Source organism: Drosophila eugracilis, unplaced genomic scaffold (genome assembly GCF_018153835.1).
Source record: "Drosophila eugracilis isolate 14026-0451.02 unplaced genomic scaffold, ASM1815383v1 contig_81, whole genome shotgun sequence".
Classification (NCBI taxonomy): Eukaryota; Metazoa; Arthropoda; class Insecta; order Diptera; family Drosophilidae; genus Drosophila; species Drosophila eugracilis.
Genome location: NW_024573712.1, coordinates 734,667 through 755,763, shown reverse-complemented (window position 1 = coordinate 755,763; position 21,097 = coordinate 734,667). Strand labels below are relative to the sequence as shown.

Below are 21,097 nucleotides of genomic sequence, written 5' to 3'. Positions count from 1 at the left end.
GCTAGTCAGCTCAGATTCTAAAATACAAATTTCTATATATTTAGTATAATTTTTAAAGGGATAAGCCAATAGTTTGTATGATCTTAAAATTAATGAGTGGCTGATTGTAACAGTTTAAGAACAAAGTTAATTAAATTAAAAAACCTTTTTTTATAAATCAAAACAGCTAAAAGAACAATTTCTACTGACATTCAGCAGCACTGACAACAGCTGACCTGCTTCTTCATTCCATGCGCCTTTGTTATCAAATTCGGACTGACAGTGATTTATCCACTGATACCGCACTTGAACAGCAATGGGACGATTACTTCTGGAGCACACGCTGCAAGGCCATAAAGGACGCATTTGGGGTGTGGCATGGCATCCTAAGGGAAACGTATTTGCCTCCTGTGGCGAGGACAAAGCCATTCGCATTTGGTCGCTGAATGGGAGCACTTGGACCACCAAGACTATTCTTTCCGACGGCCACAAGCGCACTATTCGCGAAATCCGGTGGTCCCCATGTGGTCAGTACTTGGCCTCGGCCAGCTTTGATGCCACCACAGCGATCTGGTCGAAATCTTCGGGAGAATTTGAATGCAACGCCACCCTGGAGGGTCACGAAAACGAGGTGAAGAGCGTTAGCTGGTCGCGAACTGGCACGTTTCTGGCGACCTGTTCGCGTGACAAATCCGTGTGGATCTGGGAGGTGGCCGGCGACGATGAGTTCGAATGCGCCGCCGTTCTGAATGCGCACACACAGGACGTAAAGCGAGTGGTTTGGCATCCGACTAAAGAGATCCTGGCCTCCTCATCGTACGACAATACCATAAAAATGTTCGCCGAGGACCCGATAGATGACGACTGGGACTGCACGGCAACGCTATCTTCCCATACGAGCACGGTTTGGAGCATTGACTTTGATGTAGATGGCGAGCGTCTAGTTTCGTGCAGCGATGATGCGACAATAAAGATCTGGCGGGCATACCATCCAGGCAATTCAGCCGGAGTGGCTACACCCGAAAAGCAGACAGTGTGGAAGTGCGTCTGCACCCTGTCCGGCCAGCATTCGCGAGCTATCTACGACGTCTCCTGGTGCAAGCTCACAGGTATGATAGCCAGTGCCTGCGGCGACGATGGCATCCGCATTTTCAAGGAAACCATCGAGTCCAAACCAGATGAACCCACGTTCGAGCAACTAACGTCGGAGGAAGGTGCACACGATCAAGATGTAAATTCCGTACAGTGGAATCCTGTAGTGCCTGGGCAGCTAATCTCCTGCAGCGATGACGGCACCATTAAGATTTGGAAAGTGACCGAGTAGCATACCAATGTTTTTTACATTTAAGTGGTATATGTATTTAAATAATAATGGAACATGATTTGTGTACAGTTTCTGCATAAAAATTAAAGAATATAAATGACAGATGAAGTGGATAACACCTATGTATGTAGTTATGGGATGCGCTTAATCTAACAATAGAAATTATTTGCTGAGGAAAGGCTCTTGCAAGGTTTTGTAAAGCTTTTTGGCCTTCCGTGGACCTAGTCCCATCACCTGAGAGAGTCGCTCCTCGCTGGCTGTGATTATGTTGCCCAAATTGCCAAAGGTTTGCAGCAGGGTGACGGCATCCGTTTTGTTAACTGGTTTTATGTTAGTAAGAGCAGCCACAAGCTAAAAACAAAAAATGTAGGTGTTTCATCACTAAGGCAAATAGGGAATTCTATTACAAATATATACCTTCTGATGCGGGTTTGACTCTACTCGTTCCATAATTAAATCTGGCGGTCGCTTCTCGAACTGTTTGTAGGTCTCAATAATTTTGCCCGCCTCCTCGGCGTTCCATGCCAACATCATGGTCAAATCGGCCAACAGTGAGATCCTGGTCAAACTCTTAAGAGCATTGTGTGGTTCCGGTGTGTCCACCTGGACCAGGAGAACTCGTAGCTCGTACATCTTTCCTAAAGTCTTTAGACGCTGGCAGATGTAGTCCGGATTGAGATTGTGGTATTTCAGGGATAGGTAAAGGACGCAGGACGTCCGACCGACAACATAATCCGGCACGATGTCGTCTCGGAATTCCAATGGTACATTAAGGATAGATTTCAGGATCGGATTGCCCCGCTGTTTGCTGTGTACGAGAACGCTGTGCGCGCTAGAAGCGGTCTTGGCGGGCGCCGAATTGGGAATTGCGGAACTGGATGTGCTGCTACTGGGAGCCCCTGTGGAAGACAGTGGCGGAACTACTTTGGGCTGCTTCGCCGTTGAGGGCATTTCCATGGAGCCCAAAACATCGTTAAAGGAATCGTCGTCGAAATCATCCATTCTGTTTACCTTTGTTTTTAAATTAACTACAAAAGGTATTGTAGTGACGAAGACACTTTGAAGCAATATGTTTTACTGAAAAACTTTTGTATACATTAACAAACAATATGCATTTGTACGAAATTCTTGTTTAAACCCATACACCACTTGCTTGACTTTTAAAAGGTAGATCTTCTTATAGAAGGTATATTTTCGATCTGACTGACCCGCGAATATCTTCGTCACTACGCGGGCGTCAAGCAACCGTTTATCGATATCGTTCGCATCTTGACATTTTGGTTTGCTTTAGATGCTCCACCACGGTCACACTAATTGCGGCAAAATTTTGACGCGGAATTAAAAGCAAAGAACGCCGGATATTAGGAAAAGGGCTTCGCTTTAAAATGTATGTAAAGAAGCTAGTGCTCGACGGCTTCAAATCCTATGGGCGTCGCACAGAAATAGAAGGATTCGATCCGGAGTTCACGGCCATTACTGGTTTAAATGGCTCCGGAAAATCGAACATCTTGGATAGCATCTGCTTTGTTTTAGGAATCAGTAATTTGCAGAATGTGAGTATAAAGTGGATATATAAAATTGGAATAAGTATTTCAACTTTTATCCTTTTACCAGGTGAGAGCTTCGGCACTGCAGGATTTGGTATACAAAAACGGACAGGCGGGCATCACCAAGGCCACTGTTACCATTGTGTTTGACAACACAAATGCCGCCCAGTGTCCGCAGGGCTACGAGAAGTGCCGGGAGATCTCTGTTGCCCGCCAAGTGGTGGTTGGTGGAAAGAACAAATTCCTGATCAATGGCAAACTTGTGCAGAACAAAAAGGTCCAGGACTTCTTCTGTTCCATTCAGTTAAACGTTAACAATCCCAACTTCCTGATCATGCAGGGCAAGATCCAGCAAGTGCTAAACATGAAGCCTAAGGAGGTATTTTTTCAGAAATTAATATATATTTTCTCTTTACAATAACTTACTCATTTCCTTAGGTTCTGTCTATGGTGGAGGAGGCAGCTGGAACCAGTCAATACAAAACCAAGCGCGACGCTACTAAAACCCTGATAGAGAAAAAGGAGACCAAAGTCCGTGAGACTAAGGTCTTGCTCGATGAGGAGGTGCTGCCAAAATTGGTTAAGCTTCGACAAGAACGCTCCGCTTACCAGGAGTACCAAAAAATATGTCGTGACATTGATTTTCTCATCAGGATTCACATTTCCGCCAAGTATTTGAAACAATGCGAAACCCTAAAAACAGTGGAAGCGAATGAGCAGAAAGTCGAGGATCGCATAGCCAACTGCAAGGCCACGCATGCTAAGAATCTCGAGGATGTCGAGAGCATTGAAGCATCCGTAAAGGAGATGCAGCAGCAGATCGATGCAGAGATGGGTGGTTCCATTAAAAATCTTGAAACCCAGCTTAGTGCAAAACGTGCACTGGAGGCCACTGCCTCGGGTAGTTTAAAGGCGGCGCAGGGAACTATTCAGCAAGATGAGAAAAAGATTCGTATGGCTTCCAAAAATATAGAGGATGATGTACGTGCCTTGAAGAAAAAAGAAGCGGACATGGCCAATGTTCAAGGAGAGTTTGAAAGCTTGAAGACAGCAGATGCTACTGACTCCAAAGCCTACGAGGATGCCCAAAAGAAATTGGAGGCTGTCTCACAGGGACTGTCAACAAACGAAGATGGACAGGCTTCAACACTGCAAGAACAGTTGATGGGTAAGTTGATTAGGTTGTAACTAAATACATTTAACTTGATTCCAATATTTAGTGGCCAAGGAGCAGTTCAGCGAGGCACAGACCACCATTAAGACCTCGGAATTGGAGCTCCGCCACACGCGTGGTGTCTTAAAACAGCGTGAGGGCGAGACACAGACAAATGATGCAGCCTACGTAAAAGATAAAAACCTTCATGATCAGTTGCTTGCGGAGATTCAGAACTTAGAACGACAGCTGAAAGGTCTTAATTACGAGGGTGGTCAATTCGAGCAGCTAAAGCAACGACGCAACGATCTGCACATGCGCAAACGCGAGCTTAAAAGAGAGTTAGACCGTTGTAATGCCTCGCGATATGATCTGCAGTACCAGGATCCAGAACCCAATTTTGATCGGCGCAAGGTACGCGGCATGGTTGGCAAGTTATTCAAGGTGAATGACATGCAAAACTCAATGGCTCTTGTACAGACCGCAGGAGGAAGTGTGAGTACTAAAATGAGTTGTTAGGACTATCTGTTAAATTCTTTTTTTTATCTAGTTATATAGCTATGTGACGGATGATGATGTGACCAGTAAGAAAATCCTGCAGAAAGGCAACCTGCAGCGCCGCGTCACAATGATTCCCATTAACAAGATTCAGTCCGGCTCGCTAAGTAGAAATGTTGTAGAGTATGCTCAAAACAAAGTTGGTTCAGAAAATGTTCAGTGGGCCATGTCTCTAATAAGCTACGACAGCTATTACGAGCCTGTCATGAGGTTTTGCTTCGGCGGAACACTAATTTGCAAGGATCTTGAAGTAGCCAAACAAGTGAGTGTTTTTTGTTTTTGGATTTTTGGAAGATTTTAATCTAAATGGTTTTCCAGATCAGCTACGATCCACGTATTAACTGTCGTTCTGTGACTTTGGAAGGAGATGTTGTTGATCCCCATGGTACTGTGTCCGGTGGTGCTGCTCCCAAAGGTGCTAATGTCTTGGAAGAGCTTTACTCTATCAAGAAACTAGAAAGAGAGTACAGAGAGATCGATAGTGAGATCTTACAAGTAGAAGAGCAAATGGCGTATGTATATACATCATTTTTCAAGGCTAAGACTTACATTTCTTATTCTCAGATCCATTGAAAACCTAGCCCACTCGTTTAACAAAATAAAGGAGAACCTAGAACTGCGACAGCACGAGCTAACTATGTGCGAAAGCAGGTTGGCTCAAACGACCTTTCAACAGAATCAGGCAGAAATAGAAGAGATGAAGGAGAAAGTAAAGATGCTTGAGCAGCAAACTGTCGACGCCCGAGAGAAGCAAAAGACCTCGCAGGCTAAAATCAAGGATATTGAGGCCAAGCTAGCAGACGCCAAAGGTTATCGCGAACGGGAGTTAAAAGCGGCTACCAATGAATTAAAGGCGGCTAAGCAGCGGGCGGATAAATCCCGGGCCAACTGGAAGAAGCGAGAGCAAGAGTTTGAAACTCTTCAACTGGAAATCACTGAACTGCAGAAAACTATAGAAACTGCTAAGCAACAGCACCAGGAGATGATTGACAACCTCGAAAAATTTAAGGCTGAGCTTGATGCCCTAAAAGCAAACAGCTCTAGCGCTGCTTCCGAAGTGACGGAGCTTGAACAGGCCATTAAGACCCAGAAAGATAACCTGAATGCTCAGAACAAGGAAATGCGAAATCAGTTGGTCAAGAAAGACAAAATGCTGAAGCAAAATCAGGAAATTGAGCTGGAGTTGAAAAAGAAAGAGAATGAGCAAAAGAAAATTAGTTCGGAAGCGAATGAGGCAAAGAAACGAATGGAAGCCCTTGAGACGAAGTATCCATGGATCCCGGAGGAGAAGAACTGCTTTGGTATGAAGAACACCCGATATGACTACAGTAAGGAAGATCCCCACGAGGCAGGCAATAAGCTGGCGAAGATGCAGGAAAAAAAGGACAAAATGGAGCGCACCCTTAACATGAATGCCATAATGGTTCTGGATCGCGAGGAGGAGAACTTCAAGGAGACCGAGCGCCGTAGAAACATTGTGGCCATGGACAAAGAGAAGATTAAAAAAATTATTGTTAAGATGGATGAGGAAGAACAAGATCAGTTAAACCGAGCTGCTACCGAAGTAAATGCCAACTTCAGTGGTATCTTTAGCTCTCTTCTACCAGGTGCTGATGCGAAACTAAATCCAGTTCATACCAATGGTTGTCTGACCGGCTTGGAGATCAAGGTTGGCTTCAATGGCAAGTGGAAGGAAAGTCTTGGCGAGCTTTCGGGTGGTCAAAAGTCTTTGGTAGCTTTATCTCTTGTGCTGGCTATGCTGAAGTTCTCTCCTGCTCCTTTGTACATTTTGGATGAGGTAGATGCCGCTCTAGACATGTCGCACACCCAAAACATTGGAAGCATGTTGAAGCAGCACTTCACCAATTCGCAGTTTTTAATTGTGTCTCTCAAGGATGGTCTTTTCAACCATGCCAACGTTCTGTTTCGCACACTTTTCGAGGAGGGTGTGTCCACCATAACCAGACAGGTCAGTCGGCAAGCAACGACCAACAAACGCTGAATTTCAACTGGAAGTCCTATTTTTCATCACTCTTAAATTAAAAACTTGTTTTTATGTCTTAAATCAATTTTTCAAAAACACTCGCATTGAAAGCAGGAATGGAATTGAATGATATGTTTGCATAGTTTTTAAGGTTTAAACTAACTTACTTATTAAACCGAGTTCTATTTATGGAAGAAAAAAACACATATGTATGTAAATAAGTATATATGTAAGTGTATAGGTTTAAGTTGTCATTTTGAATGTTAAATTTATAACAGCGTTTTATTTCTTTACCAATCAGTTTCACCAGTGCAGTCTGGTAATTATTTTATTTGAATAAATTTTTTATAAAAATAAAGTATTTCATAAAGCATTTAAATTATTTTAATTTTTCCAAATACCTTAAATATGTATTTTGTTTTAAACTACTTTCGTTACACTCAAATTTTGTAACGGTCGTTTGCGCATCAGCTGATTTCCAACCGGGCGGGCGAAACGTCAAACTGGTGAGACCGTCAAACGCACACTCACACATACGCAACGAGACGAAAAAGAAGAAGAAGAGACAGCAACAGCAATGTTTGAGGGAGTGAAAAATTAAACAAAAGTCAACGCAATCTAGCAGTTAAAACTTGACGGCGGCTGAAAATCAAAACATCAAGATTTCGTACCAACGCAGACTCCTACAAAAGCTTACAATGGTAAATGGCATGGTCCAAAAATTACAAATCGTCCGATTCTTGAATCACACACACGCATGGACCGTGTATGTATGAGTGCGGGGAGCAGCAAAAAATTGTAGACACCGATGGCATTTGGATAAACAATAGCAACAATTGTGGTTTTCGAGGCGGGAAAATAAACAGTTTATTAAAATATTTTTATTCCAGGATCGGGTGACCAAGCCGCAGAAGAAAATGCTCATCACATTACTGCGGGAAACCAAGTACATGGAGGGCAAAAAAGAGAAGGAGTGGTACTGGGAAAAGATCCAGGCGGCTCTAAACACAATTGGCCCCAAGAAGACCATCATTCAATGGAAAAAGGTATGTTAACCAAACATTATGTCCAAATTGTATACAAATCCCTTTCAGTGCTGGCGAGATATGCGGCTGACCACGAGAAAGAAACTGGCGGAACTGAAGCGTTGTCAACTCTCTGGAGGATCTCCGCCACCAGGCATTGAACTTAATCAGGAGGACAACGACATCATAGACATTGTGGGTACCGAGTATTTTTACGAGGAAATGAATGGTGAACTCAAGGCAGAGAACTTCTTGACCGGCTTGGATTATCCCCCGGAGCACCTGTGCGATGCCATTCTAACGGCAGCAGTAGGTCATCACCAACACAACCTGCAGCACCCAAAAGATCCGCAATCCCATGGAGGACAACAGCCACAGCAGGATCACCACACCAATGATGGCGAAACAAACGATGCACCTGGATCAAGCAATGGTGGCTCATATCAGGGTCACCCCTTGCCCCAGCTACAAACGCACAATGGAGGTGGAGGAGGCGGTGATCATGGAAGCGGTGGCCAGCCGCACTCCGGGATGCTACAGCATCCTGCTTTTCATGGCGGCTTACATCCACATCTGTTGAGGCGTCAGCATGGCGGTGTATCATTCTCCAGGGAAACACCCTTCGAGGAAAAGTTGCTGCAGTTCATGCAGGATGCATTTCCGAAGAAGAGCAAGAAGCGTAAGAATCGGGATCCGGATAAGCTGTTTCTCCTATCCCTGTACGAGGAGATCAAGCGGGTTCCTGAGGAAATACGCCTAGACGTGAAGTCCGAACTAATGCAGATACTAAAAAAGTACCAAAAAAAATTGCCCGTCAAAGCGGAAAAGTCAGCTCCCTCATCCACCTCGACCTCCTCAAAGCTGACCTCCAGCAGCAGTGGCAGCACTTCGGTGGCTGCTCATTTGTCTCACAGCATGTACCAGTTGCAAAAGAAGTACGAGAAGGGCGAACGGGAGCCCTCGCCTCAGTCGCAGGTGGACCGGGTGGCAGCCACAGGGCCAGTATCTGTGTCTCTCCATGCCTCTCAGCAGCTGCCCTTCCTTTTACAGAAAAAGTACGAGGAAAGTGCCGTTGAGAAGGTTCATCAGCAACAACAACAGCAACAGAGCGAGCAACGCAAGCATGTGGAGGCCGCCCAGGCCCATCATGCTGCCCACCAGCAACCGCCACCACCACCACCCAACGAACACCTGCACCACCCACAGATGGCCCACAACATCATGTTTCCGCTGGGTCAATTGCGAAACGAACAACCGCCCGCCCAGCAGCACCAGCATGCCCACAATCCCCACCAACAACAGCAGCAGCAACAGCATCCACACCAGCAGCAAGGACAACAGCACCATCCACCAACGATCTTCGGGTCGACTGCCAGCGAACGACCTGCGATGTCCTATGAGAATGTCGGATGAGTGCTGAGCCGTCTGTGGGAAGCCACTTGTGGAGCACCACGCCCTGCGGCGGTGTCCCCCACGACGGCAGACTCGCACCGTTGATAGCCCTCGATGTAAAAAAACACTTGTGGGTCTTAAGCTAGCCTATACCTAAGTGCACATTTCTCACTTACTGCAAAGATGTTCGCAATTCGGAAATGCTGCAATATATGACAAGGAAACTTATGGTTTTCATGATTTATGTTAGCTTTGTAGTAAGTGTACGTCGTGATCCACTTGTAAATGTTTGCGTGGCAATAACAGCACAGCTAAACTCTGACTAAAGTTCTCAATAGTTCGCGTCTCGTGAATTTATCAGTGTAAACTTAAATATAATTGTATCTTCAAATTTTGTTGGTTAGTATTCTGTTATTATTGGGAATGTTTGTATAGATTTTATGGTTTTATATCGTACATCTTTAGAAGGATTTTTAAGGTAATCCTTCAAAATGAACCCAACCAAAATGGGTATTCCATTTTTCCAACTTTGAGATTTCTGCTTCACAATCTTGTTTGTTTGGATTTTGTGAAGCTGTAAATCCAACAAGCGGCACGTCGTTAAAATGTCTCCTGGAATATCTTGTCTCCAGGTCTCGTAATGCGATAGCAAAACCCACAGGGAGCACGCCATGTCATAAAGATAGTCTAACAGCTGACTGATCCGATCTGCCTAAATGCGAATTTTATCTGAGCGGGACCGATCGCCGAACTGGTCGCTTTCTGTCGCATGCAGGGCAGGTAGATGAGCGATCACGAGCCGAGCTGCAGCATAATCCGCCAGATCTGCGGCGCTTATCAGTAGCGTGCGGCGGGGATAAAGAGATACAGATACAGGCGGATCGACTGGAAGCCGACTGGGTCTGTCATTCCATTCCGGCAGCGGTTCGCAGCAGTTGATCGTCGGAAATCCAATCGAAAGGATTGTGATTCCTGCGAATGCAGAATCTAAACATAAGAGAAGACCGTCACCAGCCAATCCACTCACCATGGCTCAAGGTACGAGAATGATTCGAAATTTGTGACTTACCACGAAGTTCGTCGAAAATCGAAAATCTGGTTCAAGATCTCAGACTGAAGTTCAACCACAAGTTGGGGACTCGCGTTTCATGAAAATATTTTGCTTTGATCTTTCAGTTGAGGCGCGTACTGTGCTATGGTACATGACATTCATGGGCTTCATTGTCAACTATATGATCCGGATCAATCTGAACATCACCATTGTGGATATGATTGCCGGAAAGGCAATCCAAAATAGTTCTGTAAATAACGATTCGGACTTGGCTGCCCTTCCAGAATTGAATGAACGATTTTCGTTGGAGCGTTGGTTTATGGATCGGGCAAATGTGAGTATCAGATCGCTGAATCACTGGTTAAGTGTTTAATGAGGCCACTAAGTGATGCAGTTCGTGCAACAACGGGGCGTATGAGTAACATGAGCTCTATATCTTTGACAGATTTCATACGAAAAGAGAGGATTTGCTTGGAACGAGAAGCAGCAGGCCGCTCTGTTGGGATCCTTTTTCTGGGCCCATTGGACATTGCAGATTCCCGGCGGTATCTTGGCCACAAAATATGGCACTAAATTGGTCTTCGGTTGGTCCAATGGCATCGGTGTATTTTGCTGTTTCCTAATACCAATCATTTCCTATTGGAGCTATACGGGCTTGATTATCATTCGAGTGTTCCAGGGATGGATAACTGTAAGTGATCGGTAATCTGGGTTTTAAAAAAGATTTTAATTGAGTTTCTTACTAAAAGGGATTGGCCTGGCCATCGATGCACGTGCTCACTGCCAAATGGATTCCGCCAAATGAGCGCAGCAAGTTTGTCAGTGCCTATTTGGGCAGCTCAGTAGGCGTCGCTCTGTTCTATCCGATCTTTGGCTATGTTATTGACTGGACAAGGTGGGAATGGGTTTACTATATCTGTGGAATCGTGGGCACTCTCTGGTTCATCGCCTGGCAGTTCCTAGTTTACGATAGCCCCGCGCAGCATCCTCGTATCACTGATTCCGAGAGGAAATATATTGAGAAGTCTTTGGGAGCCTCAGTTCAAAGTACCAAGGGACCCACCCCCTGGAGGGCTATAGCCACTTCCCGTCCGGTATGGTTAAATGTGGTAGCCCAATGGGGCGGTATCTGGGGCCTGTTTACTTTGATGACCCATGCACCGACATACTTCCGACTGATCCATCACTGGAACGTCCGAGCGGTAAGTGGTTGGAGAACTCTATTCATTAGGTTAAAAATTACACATAAATATGTCCTATATTTTAGACTGGCTTCCTGTCGGGACTGCCACATCTTATGAGGATGCTCTTCGCCTACGTCTTCTCCATTTTCGCCGATTATCTGCTGCGGACCGATCGTCTGAGTCGCACCAATGTTCGCAAGCTGGCCACTTTCGTATGTAAGTTTAGAGCTCCGAAAATTTAGTTTCCGAAGGATAACTTTATAAACTTATTCAATACTACTCTTTTAGGTTGTGGCGTTAAGGGTCTTTTGGTTTGTGCTTTGGCTTACTTTGGTTACAATGCAACAGCAGCCATTGTGTTGGTTACATTGGCCACCATGTTCCACGGCGCAGTATCCTCCGGACCCTTGGCCTCCATGGTGGATCTTTCGCCCAACTATGCAGGCATTGTACTAGGTGTTAGTGGAATGATTGGCGGAATGCCGGGCTTCATATCACCATATATCGTTGGACAGCTCACCCTTAATAATGTGAGTAGACTTCTTTGCTTGAACTGGAATTTTTAATCTATATATATATATATTTATCTTTAGCAAACTATTGATGCTTGGAAGAATGTATTCCTGCTCAGTTCAGTGATGTTAACAGGCAGTGGCATCTTATATGTGCTTTTCTCGGAATCCACATTGCAACCATGGAATGGTGGCTGTCATCAGTTGCCCGATCCTGGGCTCAAGGAACTCCAAAATTTGGGTGCCAATAAAGAGGATGAGGAGGAAAAGAAGCCCCTTAAAGCTGAACATGATGAGGAAGTCCATAGTGGGGTTGAAAAGGAGTGAAAACAAAATCTGATGGCAATGAAAAATTATATGGGACTGCGTCACTATACTTTTATTGGCATAATGCCGTGTTGGTTATGGCACTTAGCCGACCAACGTCTGATAACACTTATCGCCAAATTGTGTAAATAATTACTAGAGTTTAGCATCTCCAACCTCTAGATTTAAGCAAGTTGTTTACTATAACATAGGATTAGGTCTCTATCCTTCCCCGAGATTCTGTTTGTCCAGTGTGTGTTTTTAGTTAAATATTAAAACAAATGAAAATGATTTATTGACCTGTTTTTATTATATTTATTTTAATTTTTTTTTACCACATTTTGGGTAGAAGAGATCATTTGGTGTCTGCATGGCGTAAGAAAGATATAATTTATAACGGATAAGGAAGCTAGAAGTGTTCTTCTACTGTCTGGGAGTCTTTTCAATGAGTTCAGATGATTCAACTAATCCCGATAAGAGGTTATAACTTTTCGGAATGATAAACAGAGTTCATTGTTTTGGTTGGATATCCACAAGTTTGCCATTTGCCGTTAACAAGTTTATTTTTAGAAAGAAGTTTTGGTTACGTAGCTAAATGTGACAGCCATTGGACTGAAATCAGTTCTGTTTACATTGTATCATCTGATTATTGTTTCCCTTACTTCAGTTGTATGTTAGGAACTACGTTATATTTTATACTTAAATTCTTTTATATAGCTTTATACATATGTAATCAACTTTAAGTTGGTGATATAAATCATTTCTGACATTGGTTTTATATGAATACGGAAGCTAACCGAGATCTGCTACTGCCTGGGAAAGTTTTCATTAAAATTATCTTATTCAGTTAATCCAAAAGATAATAATTATTTAGAAGGACCCACAGAGGTGACAGTCACGATGAATACTTTAAAATGTCAGTTTATTTTTAGCCAAAGAGTGAGAGCTTAGTGAGATATATTTGTTACGTATGAGAACTTGGCCTTAGCCCTATCTGTTGGGACTATAAAACTATTTAACAACTCTTTGTTTTTAAGGGTTACAAATATTTCTTAATTAAAATAAAATCTTATGTTTTAACAAAATATTAAAGATCTCATTGAATTTTAAGTATAGAAATAAATTAACCTTCTACAGAAATACTTCAGATTGTTGGCAAAGTGCCAACCCAACATCCCCATTTAAATGATTTGGCAAACTGAAGTTAATAATTGCAATTTAAATCAAAACTGATTGAACCGGAAAATCGTTTTCCCTTTTCGGCTGGCTTTTCTCTTACTCATTACTCATACCACACGTTACCCAATCAGATGATTTGAAGGAGTCCTGGAATCAAATTGAGAAGAGGATGAATTGCGAGGGGTCAGAGAAGGGCAACCTTTGCGCTGCTCCATGGTCTTCGACTTTTTTACGTGCTTGCATTTGTTTCATCGGCGTCCATTTCCGATTGCACTCCAGGGAGTCGTAGATGTCAGTCCCTGTCTCCATCTCAGATCCTTCCAACCCCTCTTCAGAAATCCCCGCCATCATTCTGGCCACTTCACGGTTTGTCCATTTCGGTTTTCGTCTGTTAAGCCAGTCGATGTCTTGTCACTTGATCCTTGAGCTTGTGCCTGCGAAGTCCGGTCATTGATAGAGATTAATTGGTTTCCTGTTACGTTGCGCAATAGGCTGATAAACTCAAGGAGGTGGTGATGAAGAGTTCCTTAACGAGATTATATCGCTGATTTGCCATCATCAGTTGGGGTTTTGAAATTCTTGAAATAGAGAACTTTAAAAAGGATGGATTACAATTTTTTACGAAATTTAAAGGTATTTTTTTTTTTATAAATTTCTTATGTTATATGGTAATATAAACTTTTTTAGGATTAAAAAAAGAATATTTTTGTTTTATTGATTTAATTTTTGAACTTACTAACTTTTACATAATTTTTTAACTTTATTTGGAATATTCCCCTCTAAGACTGTATACTTCCTATTTCTATAATTTATTTATATCAGAAATTATCGTTTATTAAATCGCATTTCCTGACTGCCTTTCCTTAATGCTTATTGAATGTGAAAAGTGTTTAAGACGATTTCCACACCCCACAAGCGGCACTTTTCCGCTGCCATTTGGATTATCTCCGATCTGAAGAGAAAAACCCTCCTTGGAGATGTTGGTGAGATGTAAACAACAGTTAACTTTAGAACTTGGGAACAAAAATTCGCACGGATTTGCAAAGGCAAATTCCGGAGAAGCTGTGTTACGCAAATTTATGCTCACTCCCCAAGCAGAAAAGAAAACAAAAAAAAAAAAACATAGGCAAACAAAACAAAGCGTTGGAAAAAAATGTTTCCCTGGCAGGAAGTAAATTCAATCGTAAACAACGCAATCAAAAATTCATTCAAACGAAGCATTAACGCTTATTCCGTTTAGTCTGTGGGTGGATGGAGGAGGAGAAGTCGTTTCTGGATGGTGGCCAGAGTGGGCGGAGGTCTGTCTCATTGTCAGGCAAATGCAACAAATACATGGGGGGGGACTCGAAAAAGAGCGTGCATCTGTCTGTCTGTCGCTGTTCCCTGCTTTTTTAATTTTCAATTTTTTCCCATTGCTGTTTCGCTTTTTTTTTATATTTTGTTCACTTAGGCAGGTACATTTATTATGTGGGCACGCGAACAGTAGGAACTTTGCAGTTCCGGGCACGTCGCTTCATAATTTTCCATTTCCATCTGTTAAATGGAAAGCGCCATGGAAAGCCGCGAATAAATTTTTGGTGAATGCGATACAGCCCATGTCCTTACCAAACAAAACCAACCAACCCCCACTCACGTGGGCATACGTGTAGCTAAAGGTACTGGCAACAATGGGCACAAGGATAAGTATCCGCGGCAATAAATTTAATTTGCACAGCGAAAACATCGCAAATCCATTTTTTATACCATAAATTCCTTGACTCCCCAGTGACTGTATACGGCTTCAGTTTTCCCCTTGCCATTTTCCCTTCATTTGTCCGCTTTTCCGCTGTTGTTCAGGAACGGATTAATGGATGTGCGAACATGCATATAAAGATGAACCCGTCAGAGATACTGGTATGGGGAAAACCTTAAATAGGGGGAGCTACCTGCTCTTTTCAATTTGGCAACTGTTAGAATTCAATTGGTTAAATCAGATGGAAATGGTTGGTGACACTTAAATCGCTAATAACACAGCATCTACAAAGATACTTAGTACTATTGTTAGGGTTAAGATGGTATTAGTGAGTTCTTAGAGCAATTTTCATTTTAAATAACTTCAATTAACTACAAACATTGATTTTACGATTTAATAAGCTTCTGTTTTAAGTCTAGTCTATAGCATTATCTTCCTTGTTGTTTATAGATCATGGGTTCTTACCCAAACCTAGTCAGCTAACCCCCAGGCTTCTGCTAAACTTGTTCATTAAAATTAAATATTTAGACCTGGCCAAGTTCTATTTGTAATAACCTTTAATTTACACAGTGTTTGGTCATCTGTCTTGATATGAGCACCACCACCAACATCCAGAGTTTCCCTGCCTTTGGAAGCCACCGCCCAGTCACTCAATCATAAATATTATTAATAATGTGTGCGGTTTTGCGGTCTGCGGCAGTTCTTGAATCTCGGTGTGGGAAGTTCTTGTAGTCTGCCATTGGCCTTTGGCTAATTTATTTAGTTCCGTGGACGCGGGGCATAGAAGTTACTTTGCCAACCCAGAAACTTCCGTGAGCACATACACACAATCCAAATGGGATTAGAAAACCGAGAGAAGGAGAACTTTCTGTTTGAATTGGCAAAACTAGAATTTGCAGCGGAAAACTTTCTTAGCTTCCCCAATTCCCATTCCCAATAATTCCCCATCAAAATGTTAAATATGAAAGCCACTTAACGGAATTTCTGAGATGGCTCAAGGAAAATTAAAGTTGTCACATTAGGTAAATGTGAAAGAGCGAATAGGGGATGTGTTGGTGGGGCGTGTCAGTTAAAAAGCCCCCCCAACGCCTTGTTTTAATCTTGAAGATATAACTTTTGGCTTCAGCGATGATAAATCATAAGCGGACCGCCCGCCCCCAAAAAAACAAAAGGAAAAAGCCAGCCAAAAAAAACCCACATAGCCGAACCCAAGAAGAAAGGACTAAGGGGACGCAGACAGACAGCCGGAAAAGTGAGGAGGGAGGAGGTAGCACGACGGGTTTTCACAACAATATGTGAATATGTTATTTGTTCTGGGAATTGTGAAAATCTCAACAGGTCCCCGCACTTTGCATATTATTTTTAATACGCAGGACGAGGGATCCTTGTCCTTGGCAGGTCAGAGTTGGCCAATTTCCTGGCTAGCCACAAGCCAACCGCCTATTTGGATACGATACTTGTGTGTTTGCCAAGACATTAAGGACAAGCCGCAGTTGACAGGAGTTTTCCTTCTTGTTTCTTAAATTATGTTGGGCTAATATTTACATAAACTCCGATACCTAAAAGCTCTTTGTAATTTAAAGTCCTCGCTTGATTAGGCATTCTTTTGCAAGGCGTAATTTTTGGTTTTGTGAAAACTTCACCCAACATTATCTAATCCCTTATTGAATTGTTAAGCATTTTGCTCCCTTTCTGCAGCATTTTTTGGCCTTCATAAAATCCAGTACTTTGTATTGCATTCTTTTGGTTTCATTGATGTTGTTTTATGAATATTTTAGCCAAAGTCCATTAGAATTATTTGGATGTTTGGCTGATTGCATTATTCATGAGTGCATGCAAATTGAATTGTGTTGGACACAGAACAGGGGAAAACCTGAGAGAAAAACACGAGGATATTCGTTGTCAGAACGAATTGGTTAAGAGGCAAGGACTAGTCCCTCTCTCTCTCTCTCTCTCCTTAGACCACAACTCAGCAATTCCCCAAGTGAACATTCATTCTGATTATGCACACACATCGATATGAATAACACAATCCAATCCATTTGACTCCATCTCTGGCATTTGCAAACTTCATCTTCGAGGAGCAGTTTGATAGCAGGAAATGGAGCAAAACGGCGAGGATTCAATTAAACGGCCACAATTCAAATGTTGACGTCACCGTTTGGCCCTTATTAAATTATCATTCGATTATGCCATTATGTTTGCCGATTGCCCCTGGAATCACCCCAGCTAATGGCACATCCGGCGGAAGTTTAACGATGTCGAGACCCCGGGGTTGTTGCCAACTTCACTTCTTGCCAACTCAACACAAGAAAACCCTTTACCTTAAAATTTATCTCCTTCTGGCATTGCAAGTACTTCGAAAATGGTTCGGTGTTGAAAGTATCTGAATTGCGAAAAATATATATATATATATATATCTTTCAGGGGAGGCAGGAGTTGGTATCCCATTAAATGTAACGATTATTATCTCACGTAGCACCATTTTGGGAATTTTAAATATGAAAACTGCTCAAATTGTCCTCGAAATGGGCATCGAAGAATGTGCAAAAGCGAGTTTGCATTTTTGAGCAGGTGTAAGGTGTCCCTCGGAGTGGGTGTTTTTAAGGACATTCAAAATGATATATGAGGTGAAAGCTAAAGAAGGAGTTTCATTTAAATATGAATAGCATTTCATAGGGTGTATCTTATATATTATAATTTAACAAAAAGACAACTTCATTGTGTTTCGCATGTAAGTACAATCCTTTTATTTTTTAAGATTTATGTTGGTCCTTATGTTTGATGGCAGTTTAAAGTAGATTATTGGTTCTGAAACGCTATTTTAGATCTTTGTCATTTAATTGCATTTGTTTTTAACACCAAGAATGAAAAATGTAATAAAAACATAAAATATTTCAACTTACTTTATTATTCCAAGGAAAGTTAACATTTAGTTTTTTGATTAAAAAAGCTAAGGTTGAGAAACTAAGTTAAGAATCATTCTTGAAAAACCTTTAACTAGAGATAAAAAGTATACTTTTTACTTCAGTACTACGTTTACGAACAAATCTCAGCAAAGCTTTATCTACCTGTTATGCAACATTTTATAGATGCAACCTCAGCAAGTTGGCTAGCAACCACAAGTTTTTCTACGTAGGGAAACACCACTTTCCCTGACCAAAGGAAAAACTTGAAATTACTTTTACTCCCTGTGACACTTTTATTTGCTCATTTTCCTGTGGCGAGATTTTGGCACATCACCCATCAGAGCATCACCCAACCCGTAAGTTTTCCACCCACACCCACATCAATTGCGGCAATTTGCCAATGAATGGACACTTCTAACTGGCAATTTTTATACCAATTCCATGGCCTTGGGGCGGAACTTTGTGACCGCAACCCTTTTTTTTTTTGGCTTTTCTTTTTCAGGACGTGCCATGTCCTGTGTCCTTTTGTCCTACGTCCGTCACTTTTCTATACCGTTGGGTGTTTATCCGGGGGTCCAAGCGCCAATCAAGCGCAAAACCGTTTTTGACATGTCCGGACATATCGAACGGGTAGCCGGGCGCCAAGGCTGACCAACCAGAACCACAAGGACGAGGGCCTGAATGAGGACCAACCAGTAGTCAGTGGTTAGCTGCATGGCTCTGTCCGCACAATGACAATTCAATTACAGAAATGGAAATAGCGGCTGGCATAAAAATCAAATAAAAGCTTCATAAAGTGCTTCGGATGAGCAAATAAAATCAGTGGACAATGTCAGTTGGAGTTCGTGATGGCTGGTGGATGTGGATGCTGGGTGTGGAGGAGTACTTCCGCAAGGAATTTGCTTTTTGATTAGGGATCCAAGCTTACAGAGAGAAAAATATGTAACTAAATTCTTAAATAAAACGAAACTGAGAGGATGTAAGTAACAAGTATGTTAATGGGTTAACTTTTCAAGTTTTAACATTTTGTTGGTTTTTAATTTAGCTTTTTTCTAGTATCCTATTGTTCTCCGTGCAGCATTGAACAGCATTTATTGGCCCATCTATGGCCTGGCACTCGACCTCTGAGCTTTTGCGGTCATTTGGCAATTGGCACCATACGCACGTGCCCACTCCCACTTGCACCTTTTTTGCCCCCTTTGCTAGCTCGACAGGCTCGTAAAGTTCCCACGCATTGGGAGTTCGAAAAACGGGGTCACCCCCCCCTGCACTTCGAACAGGAAGCGGAAGTGAAAATCGAAATGAATTCAATTCCGCTGACCCTTTTGCGGTTCGATTTTCTGGTACTGCGGTGACTCACCTGACACCTAATGACACCCAGCAAAGTCACCTGCGAGTGTTGGTTGACACTCTTAAAGTCAAGCGAACGAATTACAAGCGTAGTTTAAGGGAAGGAAGGACAGGCTATTGAAAATTCATAGCCAAAAATTTATTCATGGTCTGCCCCACCGACTCCCGGGGCATTAATATTTAAGCAGCGTCGTTCTCGGCCGACCTGTTCCTTTGGTCCTCCTCTGACAGATCCTGGCCTGCTTGGGGTCACCTTTTTTTTTTCAAATTTTTTTTTTTGGTGGTCCTGTCGCAAAGTTTGTATTTCAGGTCCTTCCTGCAGTTCACGTGGCTGTCAGTAACAACGTCTCGAGGACATGAGGGCAGTGTTTTTTATGGCGAAAAACTTGGCATGCCGATGCCTATGCGGGCTAGTGCACAGTGGTTGAAAAGAGATGAAAATATGAATGGTTTTTAAGTACATTCAGATAGTAACTCGGTCCTTTTTTTGGCAAAAAAAGATTAAAATCTTAAACTATCTTTGGAGTGACTTTAATTTTATAATCTTTATACCAAAATCAGGACTAAGAACTAGCCTTTGATAGCCATTTAGTTTGATCTCTTAAGACTAAATACCTTCAGAAAATGGAAAAAATTTGTATAAAACTAATCCCTATTTCCTTACATGCCGAACCACTGTTCCCCAGCTTTTCCTTGAGTATTTCCACCCCTCGGCACCTGACTGTGTTATCTTTGGCTGCCCAATTTGTAACCCTTTAAACCGTCTGACACGCGTATAATGTGACAGAAAGTACCAAACTACACATTAATTTTTGATCAAATGGCTTTCGACTGGCAATCGTCCTTAGTCCTTGTACCATAGCCCTTGGATCCTTGATTCAGTTGGAACTTCTCGAAGGAGGGCTGTCAAATGTCATTCGGCAAAGGCAAACGTTACGGCCGAAAATGAAGTTAAGTTATCAAGTTGGCGGTTGGCGGTTAGTCGGCAAGCTGGAAATTAATGAAATTTTTTATGTTCCTTCTGCCCGACGGCTATTGGCCGTGGTTTGCTGGCCATTGGGCTAACAAAAATTCATTTATTTTCATTTATTGTTTCACATTTCCCCCAGGACAGCGAGACGTTGCAATTACCGCAGAAAAGAAACTCACCCAAAAACAAAAAAAAAAAGGTAACACAAAAAAAAAAAAAATCCTCTTCTGTCGCCGAGAAAAGTTTGAAAAATATATATAGAACGTTTTTTTTGTGTTCGTTTCTTTTCCGCGGAGTTGGATTTTTATTTACTTTTTTACTGGCCAGGCGTGTTCATAATTCTGTTGACTTGTCCCGTGGATTGTAATTTTTACTGCAGGACAAGCGCAAATACATAATTGAATAAACCCGAGTTCGCAGGGAGCAGTTTTTCTCGGGAAAAAGAGGTAACTTGGGGGGGCAAAAAGTTTTAATTCAATTCCTTGCGCGTTGTTAACTTGAGAAGTCGTCTCTGAAGTTGATTAATTTCGCATTTTTACGCTTGATTATACGAGTCTTGCTGAAGTTCAGCCTCAGCTAGTTGCTAGAAAGATTTTCTTTTTGGGGGTTTTTCCATCTTTTTTTCTTTCCTTGCCCTTTATTTAACACGCACAAACACACACATTCGTTGGGGGGGTCTTGGCAAGGAGTGTGAGAGTCCTGCAAGGAAGGAATCTTTTTCGTGGCTGGCAAAAATATGGCGTTGAATCCTTTGGGAAATTTCGATATCACACTTTGTTCCAGCCAGCGTTCTCGTCATGCCCACAAGTTCATTACACATTCGCCGGAGTCAAAATGAGCAAAAGTAATGGGAAATGCAGTGGGTGGGTTCATTTTTCCTTTTTGGTTTGGGGGTCTACCAGCAGGTTGATTAACCAGACTTAGAGCTGTACAACCCTCTTA

General features: G+C 42.5%; 5 protein-coding genes across 6 annotated transcripts; 4 read left to right on the top strand and 1 right to left on the bottom strand.

Moving 5' to 3' along the window:
* Position 1: 1 nt before the first annotated feature.
* LOC108106614 (probable cytosolic iron-sulfur protein assembly protein Ciao1) lies at positions 2-1,405 on the top strand. The gene is made up of 2 exons (XM_017213814.2): positions 2-75; positions 167-1,405. Exon 2 carries the CDS (start codon positions 296-298, stop codon positions 1,301-1,303), a length of 1,008 nt encoding a protein of 335 aa, XP_017069303.1. The 5' UTR covers positions 2-75; positions 167-295; the 3' UTR covers positions 1,304-1,405.
* A 52-nt stretch (positions 1,406-1,457) lies between these two features.
* Positions 1,458-2,536, bottom strand: LOC108106616 (DNA excision repair protein ERCC-1). Its single transcript, XM_017213816.2, has 2 exons — positions 1,721-2,536; positions 1,458-1,654 (listed from the first exon to the last, which is right to left on the bottom strand). Exons 1-2 carry the CDS (start codon positions 2,303-2,305, stop codon positions 1,466-1,468), a joined length of 774 nt encoding a protein of 257 aa, XP_017069305.1. The 5' UTR covers positions 2,306-2,536; the 3' UTR covers positions 1,458-1,465.
* A 59-nt stretch (positions 2,537-2,595) lies between these two features.
* On the top strand, positions 2,596-6,918 carry LOC108106612 (structural maintenance of chromosomes protein 2). The gene is made up of 7 exons (XM_017213812.2): positions 2,596-2,856; positions 2,918-3,229; positions 3,289-4,018; positions 4,071-4,498; positions 4,554-4,823; positions 4,880-5,073; positions 5,126-6,918. Exons 1-7 carry the CDS (start codon positions 2,689-2,691, stop codon positions 6,561-6,563), a joined length of 3,540 nt encoding a protein of 1,179 aa, XP_017069301.1. The 5' UTR covers positions 2,596-2,688; the 3' UTR covers positions 6,564-6,918.
* Positions 6,919-7,091: 173 nt separating this feature from the next.
* LOC108106779 (nuclear transcription factor Y subunit beta) lies at positions 7,092-9,353 on the top strand. 2 transcript variants are annotated; one of them, XM_017214020.1, is made up of 3 exons: positions 7,092-7,246; positions 7,436-7,591; positions 7,640-9,353. In XM_017214020.1, the coding sequence occupies exons 1-3, from the start codon at positions 7,244-7,246 to the stop codon at positions 8,981-8,983; spliced, it is 1,503 nt and encodes a 500-aa protein (XP_017069509.1). In that variant the 5' UTR covers positions 7,092-7,243; the 3' UTR covers positions 8,984-9,353. The 2 variants fall into 2 exon arrangements, with proteins under 2 accessions (XP_017069509.1, XP_017069508.1); XM_017214019.1 differs by lacking the exon at positions 7,092-7,246 and adding an exon at positions 7,284-7,311.
* A 519-nt stretch (positions 9,354-9,872) lies between these two features.
* Positions 9,873-12,306, top strand: LOC108106800 (sialin). The gene is made up of 7 exons (XM_017214044.2): positions 9,873-10,000; positions 10,139-10,347; positions 10,459-10,704; positions 10,763-11,215; positions 11,281-11,413; positions 11,486-11,727; positions 11,791-12,306. Exons 1-7 carry the CDS (start codon positions 9,991-9,993, stop codon positions 12,034-12,036), a joined length of 1,539 nt encoding a protein of 512 aa, XP_017069533.1. The 5' UTR covers positions 9,873-9,990; the 3' UTR covers positions 12,037-12,306.
* Positions 12,307-21,097: the final 8,791 nt, after the last annotated feature.